The 17,794-nt window shown below is 45.6% G+C and overlaps 1 protein-coding gene across 1 annotated transcript in view; it reads left to right on the forward strand.

The window, feature by feature from the left end:
* The window catches only part of Irf2 (interferon regulatory factor 2), a 54,726-nt gene extending 40,014 nt beyond the window's left edge, over positions 1-14,712 (forward strand). Inside the window, exons 7-9 of the mRNA XM_032918753.1 lie at positions 5,445-5,609; positions 12,059-12,105; positions 13,110-14,712. Coding sequence (XP_032774644.1) covers positions 5,445-5,609; positions 12,059-12,105; positions 13,110-13,418 — 521 coding nt within the window. The 3' untranslated portion in view covers positions 13,419-14,712. The remainder of the gene's footprint in view (positions 1-5,444; positions 5,610-12,058; positions 12,106-13,109) is intronic.
* Positions 14,713-17,794: the final 3,082 nt, after the last annotated feature.

Genomic DNA, 17,794 nt, shown 5'->3' on the forward strand with positions numbered 1-17,794 from the left:
CTGGTTTTTATATGCACAGCCAGTAAGCTCCTTGCTTGGCCCTGCAGCTACCTGGTAATCCTGGCAATCTGCCTCACCCCAGCCTTTCAGCCTTTTTAAACTGTAAAGAGATAGGACCAGTCCCCCTCCAGGGCCTTTCTGTTTCCAATAGCCCGAGCTTTCAAGCACTTTGTCTGAAGCCTGAGAGCAATCAGCTTTCTCAGGCGGGGCTTTGCACCAACTCAACAATTGTTAATAAAGCAAGAGTGACCTTTTAAGTCATCAAACCAGTCTGTCCATCGCTAACTGGCTCTGAACAATATTGTTGAGATTCTTAGCAACTAGACTCAGATCAAGTTACATTCCCGGGGGTGACCTTGCACGAGGGGCTGACCTTACTGAACTGGACGAGCTTGGGGTTTTCTTGGTTGCTGACCCAGTTGAGAATTTCTGGCACCAAACAGGAAGCCGTTGAGAAGAAATGTCACTGTTGGCCATGGGTCCAAGATTCATTAAGGTGAGATTTGAAAGGTTTTGTCTCGAAAGGGCTTAGTGAGTAAGAGAACTTTCTGGTTTTTATTTAGGGAGTCCATGCCACAAAGGACTTGAAAGTTGGAGTCTAAGTAAAACTGCTCTTGAATCCTTGGTTTTGTCATGTACTACATGTACTGTCTGGATGGCCTTTGCGTGTGTGTGTGTGTGTGTGTTTGTGTGTGCGTGCGCACGCATGTGTATATGGGATCATAATTGCTGTGTGCTTTCCTTATGGAGTTGGGAGGCTTTTCAGAGGGTGTGCTCGGAATGTTGGATTTTATGGCTGTTTTTCAGTCAAGTTACTCATTATCTAGCGCCTAGAGGTGTGCCATCTACAGAGGCAGATGACTGATAGCACCTACACACACCCACAGAGCTTCTGGACATGGGGTTCCCTGTTTCTGTGGAGGGACTTCATTTGAGAGTTGGGACGTTTCCAAAGGGTGCCCATCAGTGTGTAGATGGAGAACCTTACCTTCTTCCCCAAATAGCACAGACCTATGAGGGAAGTTTGGCCTTAGATAGGATAATTGTATAGACTGAGTATCAAGTTGTTAGCCCCAGAAGGCAGAAACTTAGCTGTCTGTTCTAGTAGCTAGTGTTCAGGATCCACTAATAATTTAAACAGAGCTACTTGTCTGCGGTTTCTCTCAAGTCACGTATGTTAAATGAAATAGAGGACAAAATTAATTCCTTTTATGTGTATAATTCAACATTCTACCACTGAGATATATGCCCAGCCTCACAATTCTCTATGTTTAGACAAATGCATTTGGTTGTGTAACTAGGACCAAGGGGCAACAAGACAATGTTTTCATCAACCAAGAAAATGTTTTTTTACCCCTAACTTGTCATAGCAATATAGCCTCTTGAGTCTTTTTCACTTTGGAAAATTTAAATGAACCTATTCACTGCAGGCCTTGACATTTGCTAGAAAGCATTGATTGACATGACCTGTATTTGCAAGTTGTTATGAACTAACTCCTCGAAGACTCCGTGCAGCTGCCGAGCCTGGATCCCTTCGCTAATTACCTGTCCAGGACAAGTCCGTCGAGCTCTTTGCTGGTACCAGCCATGAGCATTGGCCACGGTGGACTTCAGGAAGTGCTGAGGGCCATTTCTCAGCTCTGGGAAGATGCCATACATACAAATGAAAGGTCAAGTGAAGTTACGTAGAGTTAGAAACTGAGGCAGAAAATCGAGATGGGCTGCAAGTTCACACAGTTTGGGCCGAGCTCCATCTACAGGGTCTGAGAGATGCTTAGGGGAAGGTGAAGTGAATCTGTGGGTCGAGCTTGGGAAGGGCTGTAGAAACCAGGGCCATCTGAGCAGCACCGTTAGCTCACTCAACTTCATCCTTTGCTTTTCCCTTTCTCTCTTCTCTGTTTCCTCCCTTGGTGACTATTTGCTGGCCGGCTGCCCTCTAGACTTCTTACAAACCTGATCCTTGTCTCCACTGCATCTATCTTCTCTGTCCCTCCCAGCGTCTAAGCCGAGCAGGCGCTCCACCTGTCTGGGTAGCTTGAATAACTAAGCTGGGCTTTGTGAGGGAAGGAACAGAGAAAAGAATACTCTTGGGCAGAACAAAAGGACAGATGCAATGGATACCTGAGCCCAGCCATTGTTTAGTCCCAGCCAGCTTCCTGTCACTGTTCGGAATGACAGCATAAGGAGGAAGGAGCTTTGGATTACAGCAGTGAAATGGGCTTTGATTTAAATAAAGTTATGGTAGGACCCTAATTCCATTGTCCTGTATGCTTCATGCATCTACTGTACATGGATGCACATGTGTGCACACACACTACACCCACATGCACACACATGTGCACACAAACACATGCACTATATATATATACGCACAAAAAACCCTACCTAGACACACATACATACATGCACAAATACATACACACACATGCACACATACAAAAGACACATTCATAATACACACATACATATATACATATATACACATAAATGCACACATATATACAACACACACACACACACACACACACACACACACACACTCACTCATATACAAGCATATGTGTCTATGCCCCTGTCTTACTATGTAGCCCTGACTGGCCTGGAACTTACCCTATAGATCAGCTGGCCTAGAACTGAGAGATTCTGTGCCTCTCTCTCAAGTGCTGGGATTAAAAGTATACACCACCAAGCCCAGAAGATATAAATGTTTAAAAAGTTCTGGGGCTGACGAGATGACTCAGTGGTTAAGAGGGTGTTCTTCTCTTGCAGAGGACCAGAATTCTAGTCCCTAGGTTGCACAGCTCACAATTGCCTGTAACTCACTCTCCCTGGGAATATGAAGCCTGCAGCTACTGAGGGCACTCAAGCTCACCTGCACACATACACTTAGTAATCAAATAAATCTTTAAAAGTGTTTAAAGTTTACAAATCATATGTCAGCCAGAGAGGTGATTTGAGGGCCTGGAACCAGAGTTGTTGACAGTGGATAACTTTCAGGGAGACTGGAGTGTGGCCTCTTTTGGGCAAAACTGAGTCTTTCGAGGTTGGAGAAGGATAGAAGGTGGAGAGGAATGGAGCAGTGTGCAGAACTACTCTGTGAGCCCATGGGGGAGTCTCTCTGCCTCTCTGTGACCCAGGTCCTTTGTCGGTATCAGGATGCTGAGGCTTCATTCTGATGTTAGCAATATTAACACAACCTCCAAGTGCGTAAGTATAATGTCGACTATGGCTGCCTCATGCTTTGAGGACCTTTGGAAAATGCATCAACACCCTGCTTACTTCTCTTTCACTAATTGCAGCCAATTTTCGGAAACAATGTATTCAATCTGCTGCCAACAACAGTATACGCTGGCTCAACTTCGTTTAAACTTAGAACATAGCACCAGAGTCACTGAAATTAAAGAGGTAGTGGATTTTCATTGTTTACCTAGAAGAGTGGTCAAAGTAAAAATGCTAGCAACACCAAAGGCTGGCAAGGATGCAGACACATTAGCTCACTCTGACACTGCTGGTGAGAATGTGAAGCATGCAGCCGCCCTGGGAAACAGTTTGGCTCGCTCTTGTGTTGCTAAGCATGGAATTTCCATACGAGCCAGCAATTACACTCTCCGATGTTTATCCCAGAGAAACGGAAACATGTTTGTGGAAAACTTGAATGCAAATGTTCGCAGGAACCTTGTCTGTACTAGGCAAAGGCTGGTACCCACCCAAGCATCCTTCAATGGGCAGCTAGTTAAACAGATGGAAGATGTTCTCCAACAGTCTGCAGTATTTAAACAGCAGAATATATACACTGGTAACAGAGAGCCAGCTATGGCTGCACACAGCCTGGTGGCTCGCCGGGGAATTATGTTAAGTGAAAAAGGCCAAGCCGAGTGGATTGCTGTGTGGATCTATTCCTGTAACATCTTTGAAATGATGGAAGTTACAGAGAAGTGGACCAGACTGATGACTGCCAGGGACGAGGGACCGGAGGTGGCTGGGAGGGGACTGAAAAAGGATAGTTAAGGTTACAGAGCTGCAAGGTTGCCTGCAGCAGTGAGGTCAGTTTTACAGCTGTGGTGGTGGTTGGTCCACGAAACTTCGTATGTGATAAAATTACAAGGAGGCACCTAAGCTCACCACACACCAGGGAATCCAGGGAGAGATGAAGTAACCTGAACAAGATGGTGGGTTGTTGGTCTCGTGGTAGAGATGTTAGATTCAAAAGGTGTTGCCCGAAGGAAACTGGGTAAAGGATCCAGACAGGATTTTTCTGTATTGTTTCTTACAACCATATAAATTTTTTATTGTCCTAAAATAAAATTTTTATTTTTAGATTGTTTACCTCTTATTCTTTAATTATATAATAAATACCTCCTTCTGAGTCCATTTAGTGTTGCATACACACACACACACACACACACACACACACACACACACACACATATGTTTAGGGATGACCACTTGGTACTGGATAACCAGTTAGGTGAGAAAACTGCCTCCCCCAAGTAGTTACTAATTACCTAAAGGTAGGAACCACATAAGATTTCCACCATCTACAGTGTTGGGTCAGCTGCCATTGTCCTATTCCAGGACTTCTCTAGATAACCATATTGTTGAGATTGCATAGATGCAACTTCCCTGTCTTTTATAAAGGAACCTACCTCATAGTAGATGCCATGGTCCTCTAGCTCTCACAGTCTTGCTGCCCTCTCTTCTGTGGCCTTGGGTGTAGGGCTGTGTTATAGTATTGGTTGAGTCTGGGTATTCCACTGTTTGTTCTCTTCACCAAAATAAAGACTTGAATTAAAAAAAAAATAGAAGACCAAGCTTAATTAGATTCATCCTATCGGTGTGTGGGCAGTTAATGCTATTACCGTTTGTTAGAATCTGGGCCCTGCTGCATTGCTCTGGTAGTGTGGACAATCGGCTACCTTCAGATCAGGAGACAGTGTAAACAGAGCCTCCTTCCCCTTTCCATTCAGCCAGAAATGGCTCAGTGAGTGGACTGTTGTGTCTGCCTTCCTGTGAAGGTTTGACAGCGTCTGTCTGGACCACAGATTCCTGAAAATAATCATGGCACCTTCCTGAAGAACAAGAACAGAGAACAGAAATAGATTGTGTATAGAACATTGGCTATCTAGCCTGAGATTTGGTCAAAATGCAGCCTGAGGTCTTGGCTATGACCAGGTTGAGTTTGAGACTCAGGACATTTTCCCCAGGCTGTACCATCAACAAGCATGCTGGGGACACACCTAGGACCACCCATCCCAGGCTACTTCTCTGAGATTCTTAACTCAGAACTCAAGTCTGGTTGAACCTGGCAGGTGGCATGGAGAGGCCTGAATCCCAAACCCAAGTTGGCCGTCTGCCTGAGCTGAGGAAGGCTGTCTGTTTTGGGAGTATGTTGTAATCATGATGTCAAGAGACTTTGAGGCATGATGGTCTCCTGTCCTTTGAAGTTGTAGGACAGTCCCATCTGGACAGCAACATTGAAGATCAAGAGATCGTCACTAACCCGCCAGACATCTGCCAGGTTGTAGAAGTGACCACCGAGAGTGATGACCAGCCAGTCAGCATGAGCGAGCTCTACCCTCTACAGATTTCTCCTGTGTCTTCCTACGCAGGTAAGGGGACAGGAGGGTGACATGGAGACTAAATGGGGGATAGACCACAAGTCTACCATCACCCTATTTTACGACATCACAGGAGATCTCTGTTCTGTGCTAGAATTACTCCCGTGGAATTATCCTTCCTCTTAGGTTCTTGACAATGTCTTGGACACTTTCATTAAAAGATATACTCGTTGGTATCCCTTTACTTGGTTGTCCACAGTCTGGTTCATCCAGGACTACAAATAACATTTCCTAGGAAATGCTTCATTGTCCTCATAAACATACAACAAATGACATATTGAGAACTGGAAAAGACCCAAAAAGCACTGCCCATATGAGTTCAAATCCACCAATCCATTCGCTCAAGTTAACCGAATTTGGCAGGCAGAGTGGTTGGATGGAATATTGATTTTATTTAGGCAAATAGGACTTCAGAAATCATCTTTTCTAGAGTTTTCATTTGTGCAAGCGAAAGAATTTTTTTCAAGGTCACCGGGCCAACAAAGTGACCTGGCCAGGACTTGAACTCAGTCCTCAGCTCTGAGGTTGTTGCTTTTCTGGCTTTTCTTGCCACTTCCACATATTTTCTTCCTTCTTTCCCTCCCTCCCTCCTTCCTTCCTTCCCTCCCCCTTCTCTCCCTCCTTCTTTCCCTTCCCCCTTCCTTCCCTTCCTATATAGTACTGCTTCTAGTTGAACTTAGCTCGTTTCTACTTCCCCTGGGCACTGGTCCCATCACTGCAATATAAGTTCCGACAGAGTCACAGGACTAGAAATGGACTGAGAAAATGGTGGCTCCTTTTGTCATGGGCATTCTGATGCTCACTTCCTGACCATCTCCATTTAAGCTTTTGGAACTCAGTCACAATTAGGAAATCTAACTCCTGAGTCATCACTGAGGCCCGGGCACGGGAACACCAGTCAGTTCCAGCAAATGGATCACCTTCTCCCCGAGCTTGTTTGCACTCTTTGGATGATGGGACGGACTCACGTGGCAGAGTTCATCCCAGCATCAGGTGTTTGCAAATTATCAGCAGATAAATCAACTCGTACTCAATAACTGCCAGGTTTCTTTTTCAGTTTGCTTTCTGAATTGTGGTAAGATGCATATAACAGGTTTACCATTATTACCAACTTGCTGTTCGTCATTCATTCACCTGACATAGTTTGAACTCATATGTGTCCTCTCTTCTTTGTTGTATGTTTTTGGGGCTCTGGGGATTGTGCCTGTAAGAGTCAGTATTGGTTGACTTGCTTAATTATCAAAGGAATAAATGTCATTCTCTCCTCTCAAAAACGAGGACTCCAAGGCTAATATGAGTCTAGGAAGGAAAAACTAGTGACCTAGTGTCTGATGTTCTTAATCACACAGCACAGAGCTAAAGGGTCACATGCTGTCATCTCGTTTGATTGTCAAAGGACCCACCATCGAGGTAGACCAAAATGTTTATGCTAAGGCTAAATCCATGGCTTTCTGCTAAGTTACCCAGCTGTTGCTGTGGTTATGCAGGGGCTGGGCTTGAGGGGCAGAGCCTTAATGTAGCCCCGGGTTTCACTGTTGTATGAGGTTTCCTTTGTGATTTTTGGAAAGATCTTCTTCTTTCTGTTCTGTCAGCATTGACATTCTGCCTTAGCAGAGGCGTTCTGAGAACAGCTGATGCATGTAGACAGAAATGAAAATTTCATCTCGCATTCTGGGACATTTGCATAGATTTCCAAGGAAGGGTTTTAGCTCCAGGGTGGGAGGCAGGATGAATTTCTGTGAGAGCCCTGCTTTCCAGCCTCCTATTTGGTTCATCTATTGTTTTCATTGCCAGAATTCTCCAGAATCTTATAGAGGAAGGTCTTTTGGATGGAGCCAAAAATCTTTCCCTGTTGGTTCTTCTCTAGACTTGGAGACTTGCTAGTACAGGTGTTCCGGTCAGAAAGTTTATAACGTTCTGTAGCTCTCTGTTCTCATCCTTTCATTATATGGCCGTCAGTAGCATAGGCTGTTTGCTTGTTGCTCCTAGAAGAGTTCCTTTGTGCAGACTGTTCATCCAGAGGTCAACCACCTCCATTCACCTATTAAGGAAACAATGTTTTGCATTTGGAGCCTGTTTTGGTCTAGTTTTCCTCTAGGGATCACAGAAATATTATCAATGGATCACTAGGGTTATCACAAAACCACATGCAACTTTACATATCTGTCTTCTGGTGTATGATTTAACTGTGAGGGTGAGAAGGAGTTGAGACCGTGTCTTTGGGTGGAAGGAAGTATTTGCATCAGGTAGTTTAAGATAATGGAAAATGCTTTGACTCGTAAAATTTTCATAGTGGGGAAGTTTGTTTCAAAGCCCGGCCTGGAGAAGCATTAAGGCATAGTCACCTTGCTTCTTTCTTTAGTTCATTTGTTTACTTATTTATTTTTGCAGTGCTGAAGATCAAACCCAAGGCTTTTGGGCGTGATGGGGCAGGCGCTCCACCACTAGTCTATATCCCCGCCCTCATTGTACTGTGATGTGACCGTATGCCTCATTTGTCTAGTTATTTAAGTAGATTGTTGGTGGTTTAGTAAAAGAAAGCCATGGTGGTGATTCAGCAGATAAGGAGGTGGAAAACAGGTTTGAGTAGGAAGCATAATAGGAATTAATTGGCTGTATAATCAAGAGAAGAGAGGCTGTGCGGGCAACCAACCACACCATCCTTCCGGGACCCCTGTGTATGTCATGAACGAGACAAAGGCGCATTGGTGTGGAGACTGAGAAGACACTGATTTGAGCGGCTGTGTGATCAGTTACATCCTCCAAGTCAACTTAACTGAGGAAATTATGCAGGAAAAAAAAAAAAAAATCAATGCTGATCAGATTTGGTGGAAATAGAACCTTCCAGAAAATATACCAGATATCACATAACACAATAATGCATTCCATAAAATATATCATCTCCCTCCCGAGGATGTTCTCAAGGTGGTTTGGCAATATGTATTCCAAGGCAGATGTTAAAACTAGGGCTGAAGTGGCAAGATTCTGGAACCGTTGCTCTGGGAGAGCCCTTAGGTCATCTGATCCAAGTCCAAATCACTTTCTTCCCTTTTAGCTGCTTGTTGGAAAACAGACTGGAAAGGTTAAATCAATTATTCCCGTATCTGCTCCTACTATGTAGATATTTCAGCTTATTCTGACCACTCTTGCAAAGTAACTTCCATCCTTCTTATCCCATAGTATTGGAAGTCAGTTTGAAAAGTATCCAAACTAATAAAAGAGGGAAGTGACATAATCCACAATGACATTTTGGCAGTCATATTGATCTGGAAGCTGCAGCTACAGCGAGCTCATTTGTCATGTAAAAAGTCATTCCGGAAATGGCCATGGTGGATGAAAGTCAAGAGAACAAAACTGAGGACTTGGAGCCGACTGTTCAGGAATAGTGATAAAACCCGCCATTCTCTGAGAGCAAGCTTTAGGATCCTCAGACGTGAGCACCTGCACCCCCTAGGCTGAAGGCCCCTCAAGGCCACTTTCTCAAAAAAGAATTGGAGCTAGAAACTGGTATCTTAGCACGCCTCACGGTGCTGTAACAAAACACGCGAGGCAATCAGCTTTAAAAGAGCTAAAGATGGTGTAGCTCACAGTTTCAAGAGCTTTGAGACTGTGATGGGACAGAACAGCATGGCCAGGACCATGTGGCGGAGCCAAGCTGCTCAGACCATGGTGGAAGGGAAGGGGAAAAAGACAGGAAGTGCTAGGGTCCCCGTATCCCCTGCATAGGTGTGAGTGTGATGGTCTCACCTCTTAAAGTTTCCAACCCATTCCAATGTCACTGTCATCTGGGGACCAGATATTCAGCACTTGAGCCTTTGGGGGACAGTTAAGATCCAAACCCTTATGCCCAATTCCTGAAGTGGAGGGTTTCCACAACCATGACACAGACCATTGAATTTAATTTAGAAATGATTTTCTCCAGTCAGCGTCTGTGTCAGCCAAAAAACACAAGGACAAAATATGTGTACCTTTACTTAGCCACAACTTTAGTCCTTTAGTTGAATGCTGAGTATTTACAGGAAATTAACGTTCTTATCCCCTTCCAGGTCTATTCAAAGTCTTACGGAGGAGTTTAACCTGGCATCTAACTTCCAAAGCTTCCAACAACTGTGGGTTGGGCTTGTGGGACCCTAGGACCCTGGTGTCAACAGCTTCTTTCTTTGAATCTCCTGCCTTCCCACGCGTGCTATCTTTTGCGTATTTGCTTTTATTTGAAGGGGAAAGGCATGGGAGACTTTAGACTTTATGGAGAGTCTTTAAGATGAGAGTGTGCCTGGTATGTGTGGAGGGAAGGGAAACTTAGGCCTCAGAGCACAAACGAAGCCAAGCAGGAAAATAGGAAGGAGCTCTTGGCAGTTTGCCAGCAGGGAGGTAGCCTCTGTGCTGTTTGTGACTCTGGGATCCAAAGGACAGTTTAGTTTTCTACCCTCTGCTGACTCAGTCCACCACTTGGCAAGGTTTTCAACATCTCCGTTCCCCATTTTTTTTCCTTCCTCTTGGGAGTGGCTGTCTTGCCTCCTCTGGAGGCCGAACTGATGTGGCTTTTGTGTTTGGAGAGAAGTTTCCTTTTCTGGTCTTCATTTACTTCTGCCTGAAAACATTTCTGGTGCCTATTGTCAGTGCGTCTCCATAGCTCAGATCACTGTTAGCTAAAACTTGGGCTTTGCAGTGGGATTCGTGACCCCTACATGGGGATGTGTTGGGCAGAACATTGTGAGGTGTAGGGACAAAAGATGATTTTTGGTCAGCCCGGGCAATCTCCCAGGCCTGTCTGAAGTCTCTGAAGAACCGTGGCTCGGGTTGATGCAAATCCCTTCCTGGAGGAGACGTTTGGATCTGAAGTGCTTGCTGCCTGTCTCAGAAATGCACTGGGTGGGACAGTTTGTCCCTTTGTTCTTCAATTTGCTATATGCAGAGGGCCTGGTCCCTGGGCTGTGCTCTCAATGAAGGAGAACATATTGCCAGATGAGAGCAGCTGTTTTCTGATTTAGGATCCTGGTAAGGATGAACAAGACCTATATATACAGGCTCCAGCAGAGCCTAGTCATAGATCTTCACAAACGCCCAGCTCTTGTCAGCAAAATACATGAACCAGGCAAAATGACCCACAAAAGTCTGCATATTTTAGATGTTCTACCCTCTATGCATTAATTTTTGCAATGTTGTTAAACATTGGGAAAAAAACCTGTTCAGTATTATTTATTTTTTAATTTATAAAACTTAACGTATAGATGATGTACGATCGCCAGTTACTGAATTGGACTCTGTTGAATCCAGCCCAACGCGCAAACTCAGTGTTAAAAAGCAATCACATCACAGGCACTGTGTGTCAGCTCTGTGGTGGGCCTTTCAAAACCCCCAAACGCTCTGTCCCTCATCCTCCAATCCTCATTGGAAGGTGGCAGGTAACTGTAGCTCATTGTGGTTAAGAACTGCTCTCCGTGCCTCATAGCTGGCAGGTCCAACCGGGTTTATATTATCTCTTGCTCTGGAGCAGTATGGGCCATAAACATAATGTTCCCACAGTAAAAACTCAGTTTCTGGGTTGGGGATCCAGGTATGGCTTAGCTGGGTCCTTTGCAGCAGAGCCTTGCTAACCTGTCACCAAGCTTTGGCTAATGCTACAACCCATCTGAGATTCAACTGTTGAGCCAGTAGCTCTCGAGGCATTGGCCAGAACTGAATTCCTTGCAAGTGGGGAAGAGCAGAGATTCCCAGTTTCTTGCCAGCTTTTACCTGGAAGCAGCCCTTACTTAAATTTGCTGTGCGGGCCTTCCTAACACTGCGGGCCAGCAAGAGAGTGCCCATAAAAGACAGGCTGAGTCTTCCACGATGATGTGAGCATGCTCAGAGAATAGTAACATCGTTGATGTGTTCCAATGGCTAAAAGCAAGTCATAGCTCCTAACGGTACTGAGGAGGACAGGTCCCAAAGACAGTAAGCACTCAGTGAAGATCTTGGGGCAGCTACAACATGGCCACCTGCTATAACTCCAGTGGAAACTGGATCTCTCTAAATCTAAGGGGAAGATGCTAACAATAGGAGGGAACAAAGAGAGATTCAGAAAGCTTCTTGGAAATTTCACCGAGTCTGGACCACCTGTGACAAGAGACATGGACTAGAAGAAAGGGTGGTATGGTGTTGTGGATGGAGCTTCAGTCGGGAGGAGTTGCCTTGGGAACAGCATCCACCCTGTGGCAGCTTAGCTTTGGAAAGTGAGCCTCCCCCACTCAGCCCAAACCCCGCTAGTCTTAGGGGACCAAGCTGAGAATTGAAATCCTCTCCAGCCTGTCCCGTTTGGACGTGTTTGACCTTACAAAGAGGAGGGAGAGGGTATGTGCAGTTTCTCATTTCTGAAGTGCTGGCATAGGTTTTTAAGATACTTCCTGTGGCCTCAAAATAGCTTGAGCAACAAGCCTCTCTGTCTGTTTTCTATACAGAAAGCGAAACTACCGACAGTGTGCCCAGCGATGAGGAGAACGCAGAGGTAAGCATGCTTTCGGTTGTCTCTTGCTTTAAAGCGTGGGTTTTAGTTTTGGGTGTGTGTGGTGGGGGGAGGGGCAGAGACAGAAAGAATGAGAGACACGGAGACAAGACAGAAAGGTCCAAATCCTACAATTTACCTCAGCTTTTTATTCTGATCTTAACATGTAGTGCTGAGGAAGGGAAGTACAATGTGACCCTCAGAAAGAGATGGATATAACACGGCAGGAAGAGGAAACTGAAGTCAGGGCCAGGAAATGTTGATATTCTTACGGCTGTAAACATCCTGACTTGCCAACAGGAATAAAGTGGCCTGCCCAGCCCAGAGCAGTGAACAGAAAGAGCTGAGCAAAATGATCTCCACACAGCTCAGCCCCCTCCCCAGTGGTCCCACACAGAGGGTGTGTGTCCAGTCCCTGCTCCCCACCAACCTGCTTCCGGCTTCCCTCCGTAGGCCAGGCTCTCACAGCGGCAGGAAGTGGCTCTAATGGGGAGAGAAAGGGGGTTGGACCAGAAGCCGATGTTCGTTAGAATTCCTAATATTCCAAGTTTGGGAATTCTGAGATGAGAGTGGGCAACTGTGCTGGCATATTTTATGATCTGATTTCTTCAAGGATCTTAATTCCTTTTCTACTTGGCAACCAGCAAGGCCAATTGTGGCTCAAAAAACAAAACAAAACCAACCAACCAACCAACCAAACAAACAAAAAAACCAAGCCCATGTCTCCACTACAATCATTTAAAAAGCAATCACAGCATTTGCTGTCTGCTTAGGTTGGCCCCTCCATTATGGCTGGACACTATCCAGTACCAATCCTGGACAGCCTGGGCTCAGGAGCCAGAAGACAGCCAAGCCGCCACCATGTCCCGTGTCTCTGTAGAATAGTCAGCCAGATTTCTGGGGGATAGCACACGGGGACTTCGTTTGAAAAGTAATACATTCGATTGGACATGTGACATTCAGTGGAAGGAAAAGAATGCATGTATCTCGATTGTTTTCTCTGAAAGGGGAGACCACACTGGCGGAAGAGGAACATCGAAGGCAAGCAGTACCTCAGCAACATGGGGACACGGAACAACTGTCTGCTGCCTAGCATGGCGACCTTTGTCACTTCCAGCAAACCAGATCTGCAGGTCACCATCAAAGAGGAGAGCTGTCCAATGCCTTACAACAGCTCCTGGCCGCCGTTTACAGACATCCCCCTTCCTGCCCCAGTGACCCCCACGCCCAGCAGCAGTCGGCCGGACCGGGAGGCCCGGGCCAGTGTCATCAAGAAGACATCTGATATCACCCAGGCCCGAGTCAAGAGCTGCTAAGCCTGTGGCTCTCCCTGGTGGTTGTTGGGATTTCTTAGCTTTGTGTTGTTATTTGTTTGTATTTTATTTTTTCTCTATGATACCTATCTTAGACAAATCTAAGGGAAAAAGCCTTGACAATAGAATATTGATTGCTGTGTCCGACTCCAGAGCTGGAGTTTCTTCTTAACTCAGGACTCCAGCCCCGCCTCGGTAGATGCGTATCTCTAGAACCTGCTGGATCTGCCAGGGCTACTCCCTCAAGTTCAAGGACCAACAGCCACACGGGCAGTGGAGGTGCTGCATTGCCTACGGTCAAGGCCAGCATGGTGGAGTGGATGCCTCAGAACGGAGGAGAAAATGTGAACTAGCTGGAATTTTTTTATTCTTGTGAATATGTACATAGGGCAGTACGAGCAAAGTTGCGGTCTGCTTCTGCACCTTATCTTGAAGCACTTACAGTAGGCCTTCTTGTAATCTCGCTCCCCTTCACAGCACACTTGGCGGCCCCTTCTGTGTCCATTACCCCACTACCCACCCCTCCCTCCTCAATCCCTCCATCCCAGCCCTCCGTGTACCCCTCCCTCCCCAACCAGTTTTATACCACCCCTATACTCAGCCCTCTCTCCCCAACCCATCCTGTCACAACCCACTACCCACCCTTTCCTTCCCAACCCCTTCTGTCCCACCCCACCACCCACCCCTTTCCTCCTCAACTCCTCCACCCTAACCCATTAACTACCTGTCCCTCCTCAACCCAGCCTACCCCAGCCCACCCTGTCCCTTCTTTCCATTTCTTCTCCTCAAAGGCAAGGTTCTACATCTTGGAGGAGGAGGAGGAGGAAGAGGAGGAGGAGGAGGAGGAGGAGGAGGAGGAGGAGGAAATGAATTTCTTCACAGCTGTCCCATTTTAAGACTGCTTGAATAAAAAAAAATCTTTCTAATCTGCTATGCTTGAATGCCACGCGGTACAAAGGAAAACTGTCATGGAAATATTATGCAAATTCCCAGATCTGAAGACGAAAATACTCTAATTCTAACCAGAGCAAGCTTTTTTATTTTTTTATACAAGGGGGATATTTTATTCAAGGTAAAAATTCTAAATAAAATATAATTGTTTTTTATCTTTTCTACAGCAAATTTATAATTTTGAGATTCCTTTTCCTGTTTATCAGCAGTTGTTATTACATCCTTGTGGCGCTTTTTTTTTTTAATTTTGTAAAGGTGAAAAAAAAACTTTTATGAGCTCATGTAGCAATCAAATTATCCTGTGGATTGATAATAAATGAATATGGTATATAGTTAAAATTTTTAATGGGTATCACTTCTGGCTTTGTGTGTGTCTACTTAGAGCTCAATTGTGGATCAGCTGTCAAAGTGTTTATCCTTGGAGACCAACATGCTTTCCTTTGCTAACCACAAGAAAACTAGGAGGTTCCTATGGTGAGGTTGTGTATAATTTCCTCTTCTCACAGCAGTGGGCCCAGTGCAGAATGTCCTACGTGAGTTCCCGTCTTTGCTCATCACAGATGTGTCTAGAAAGGCGGTTTATCACCATTCCACATGACAGAAACCAAGATTGGAAATGAAGACCCTCTACTCAGGTTACCTAGACAACACAAGACCAGGATGCTGTTGGAGCTCCTGTCTGGAGGGCTCCAGGGAGAGCATTTCCCACACACTGTCCCTGGTGTAAGCGGAGTCCACTCCTCTTGGTGGGCTTTCTGTCCACATCTGTAGGCTCAGACTTGGGTTTGTGTTGCGTTACCTACCAGACACAGAGCTAAGACACTCCCAGTACTGGGAAACAGATGTTACCTTCTACCTTTCTGTCTGTTTCCTAAGACCTGGGCTCTTTAAAGCCAGGCCCTGCCCTTAATGAGTAGGACTTTGAGAACACTGTTCTCTACCACCTAGTTGGAATTTATTTTCTTTCGTTCTGAATTTACCTTTATTGCATTCACACACACACACCTTGGTAGTTCAAGGTACAGCCCTGACCTTAAGGAGGTCACCTCCCTTACCCCTCCACGCTTCCTTAGAATACTAAAAACTTAGCTGCCTTCCTGCCACCTTTGGGGGCTGGGGAAAGATCACTAAGTTAATGTTTGAAAAGGTCCCTTCAATTTATGAAAGGACAAAGGGCTCTTTCTACACTCCGTGCTGTGTGTAGCTGCAGATAGAACCAATGGCCATAAAATTATCACTCCTGAACACACGTCAACGGAAACATGATACTGTTCGGTGTGCTGTTGGAAATGTCTCAATTATTTCTTCTGTTTTTTTTCCTTTTAATTTTATTATTTTTATTGATTGATTGGTATATTGATTGATTGGCCAATGTAGGAGGTGTTTATTTTGATTCCCTAGGGGAAATCCTAAGGTCTTCAGTTATATGAGCCTCCCCTTTGGGTAATTTATATTAAAAAAAATCTCATTAATCACCCTGTTTTGTTTGCAAAACAAAAACACAACAGTAGAAGATAGGCCTGACTCATGCCCGTGGTCATCAGAGGGTCTAGGATAACTTGGACTCTCTGACTCCTCTCTCTGCACCCATAATGAGCCCTGCAGGTCCCAAATGCCACATCACATGCCACACTGCCACACATCCATTCCTGTGGTGGGATCCAGACTGGCAGTCAAATTCAGGATTCAGAGACACATAATTTAGGTGCTCAAGGTAAGACTCTATTGCCAATAAGACGACAAAACAGAGCGATGCTTAAAATGGCCCCCACGAAAGGCTAGTAAAGAAAAACAAGTGAGTTACATAAAGCCTGAGGGAGCCATCAAACCAGATGGAGCCCCAGACCTTGTCACTTAGAGGAAGTGCTGGGGACACGTGATTTATTTAGTAGGCCTCTGTGTATGCTGATAGGGTTTTTATGGCTGTTTCTGCCATGGGTGTGTTTAAATAGCAATATAACCGCCTTTGGGACAATAGCTTCCTTTCTCAGTAGCAAGCAGGTCACACCTGTAACAAAGTTCCTGCTACATCTGTGACCTGGGAGTTCACCTCAGCAGTAAGGTGGGCGAGCCAGGCACCTTGATGTAAGAGGCTCCCATGAGGCTGTTCAGGTGTCTTAAGTTCGTCCTTAGCCAGAGGCAGCGTTTAGTCCACTTGCGTGTATTAGAGATACAAGAAATGCAAATCCTTGCAGCATGAAAGCCCTAAAATGGTACCTCTTTGTTTCCCCAAGTGCAGAAAGGGCACTATCATGTGACCCACTCCTGAGATAGACATTTTAGGAATGAGGAAGATTAGTGATTTGGTTTCAGGATTCTGGGTTTTCCCAGTTGGTTCTTTTAAAAGTATTTTTCATGGGAATGAAAAAAAAAAAAAAAGGTGTTAAGCCCCAAATGATCTCTTGCTCCCAAACCTGAGAGGTGAAGCTTCCAGTTCCTAGAGGCTGTCCTCTGAGTGCTGAATTCATTAGGCTTTAAAAGCCCCTTGTTATTTTAGCTCAGGACAAACAGACTCAGATCAAAGGAGGAACTCAGAACCCAAGTCTTCTGCCAGAATTTTACTGACAGACAAAAAAAAGAAAGAAAAAAGAAAAACCAGGGAGGAGGGAAGAATGGGAGGGTGGATCTCCGGGAGGGGGTGCCGGGAGGGGCTGATATTGTCATGTGAAGTGAATAAATAAGTAAATTTTTAAAAACTCACGAAAGACCGGCAGTAGATAGATGGGCCTCGGGCATGCAGAGACTCTCCAGTACCTTTACTAGTTTGGGTTTGGAAACGGAACAGAGGCAGAAACTGGTTTTCACCAGTTATATATTCAACCATTTCATCTGAAACTCTGCTTCTTGGTACAACTTAGGATCAGAGCCATGGGGACCGGAACCTGACTTGCCAGAGGGCCAGGGAACATTATTCCCTCTGTGTCCAGGCTGCAGTCGACCCCTACCAGAGGGATCACAGTGCTTTCCTGTCTCTCCAGGGCCTGCAAGCCCCTTGAGTCGAATCTGCATCGCATTCTGATTCTCCCAAGTGGCACACGGCGTGTATCTATTAGACGATCACACCAGCATCTCCTCCACGGACATCCACCCACCACTGTTAGTGTTAAGAGGACCGTGCCGGTCCTCAGATACTCCCTTCAGCCGCAAACCTGGAGAAGGAGGGCTTGCCATGGGTGTGTGGAGCTTTGGGTAAGGAGATACCAAAAACCTGTGTGTGGTGGTAGGGAAGGATTCTTCCTGAGGCCTGCTGGCTTCTGTGCCCCGACCAGCCCTGGAGAACACAGACACTGTTCCCTGCTGGGTCCTGGGCCTTGCTGGCCTTGCTGTGAGCATAAACGAGGACTCTAAAGAGATTTGCTTCTGTGGCCATTCGGACAACAGGTGCCAAGGCACTGTCCAAAAATAGAGCCCGGGAGGAAGGAAGGGGT

Source organism: Rattus rattus, chromosome 13 (assembly GCF_011064425.1).
Source record: "Rattus rattus isolate New Zealand chromosome 13, Rrattus_CSIRO_v1, whole genome shotgun sequence".
NCBI lineage: Eukaryota > Metazoa > Chordata > Mammalia > Rodentia > Muridae > Rattus > Rattus rattus.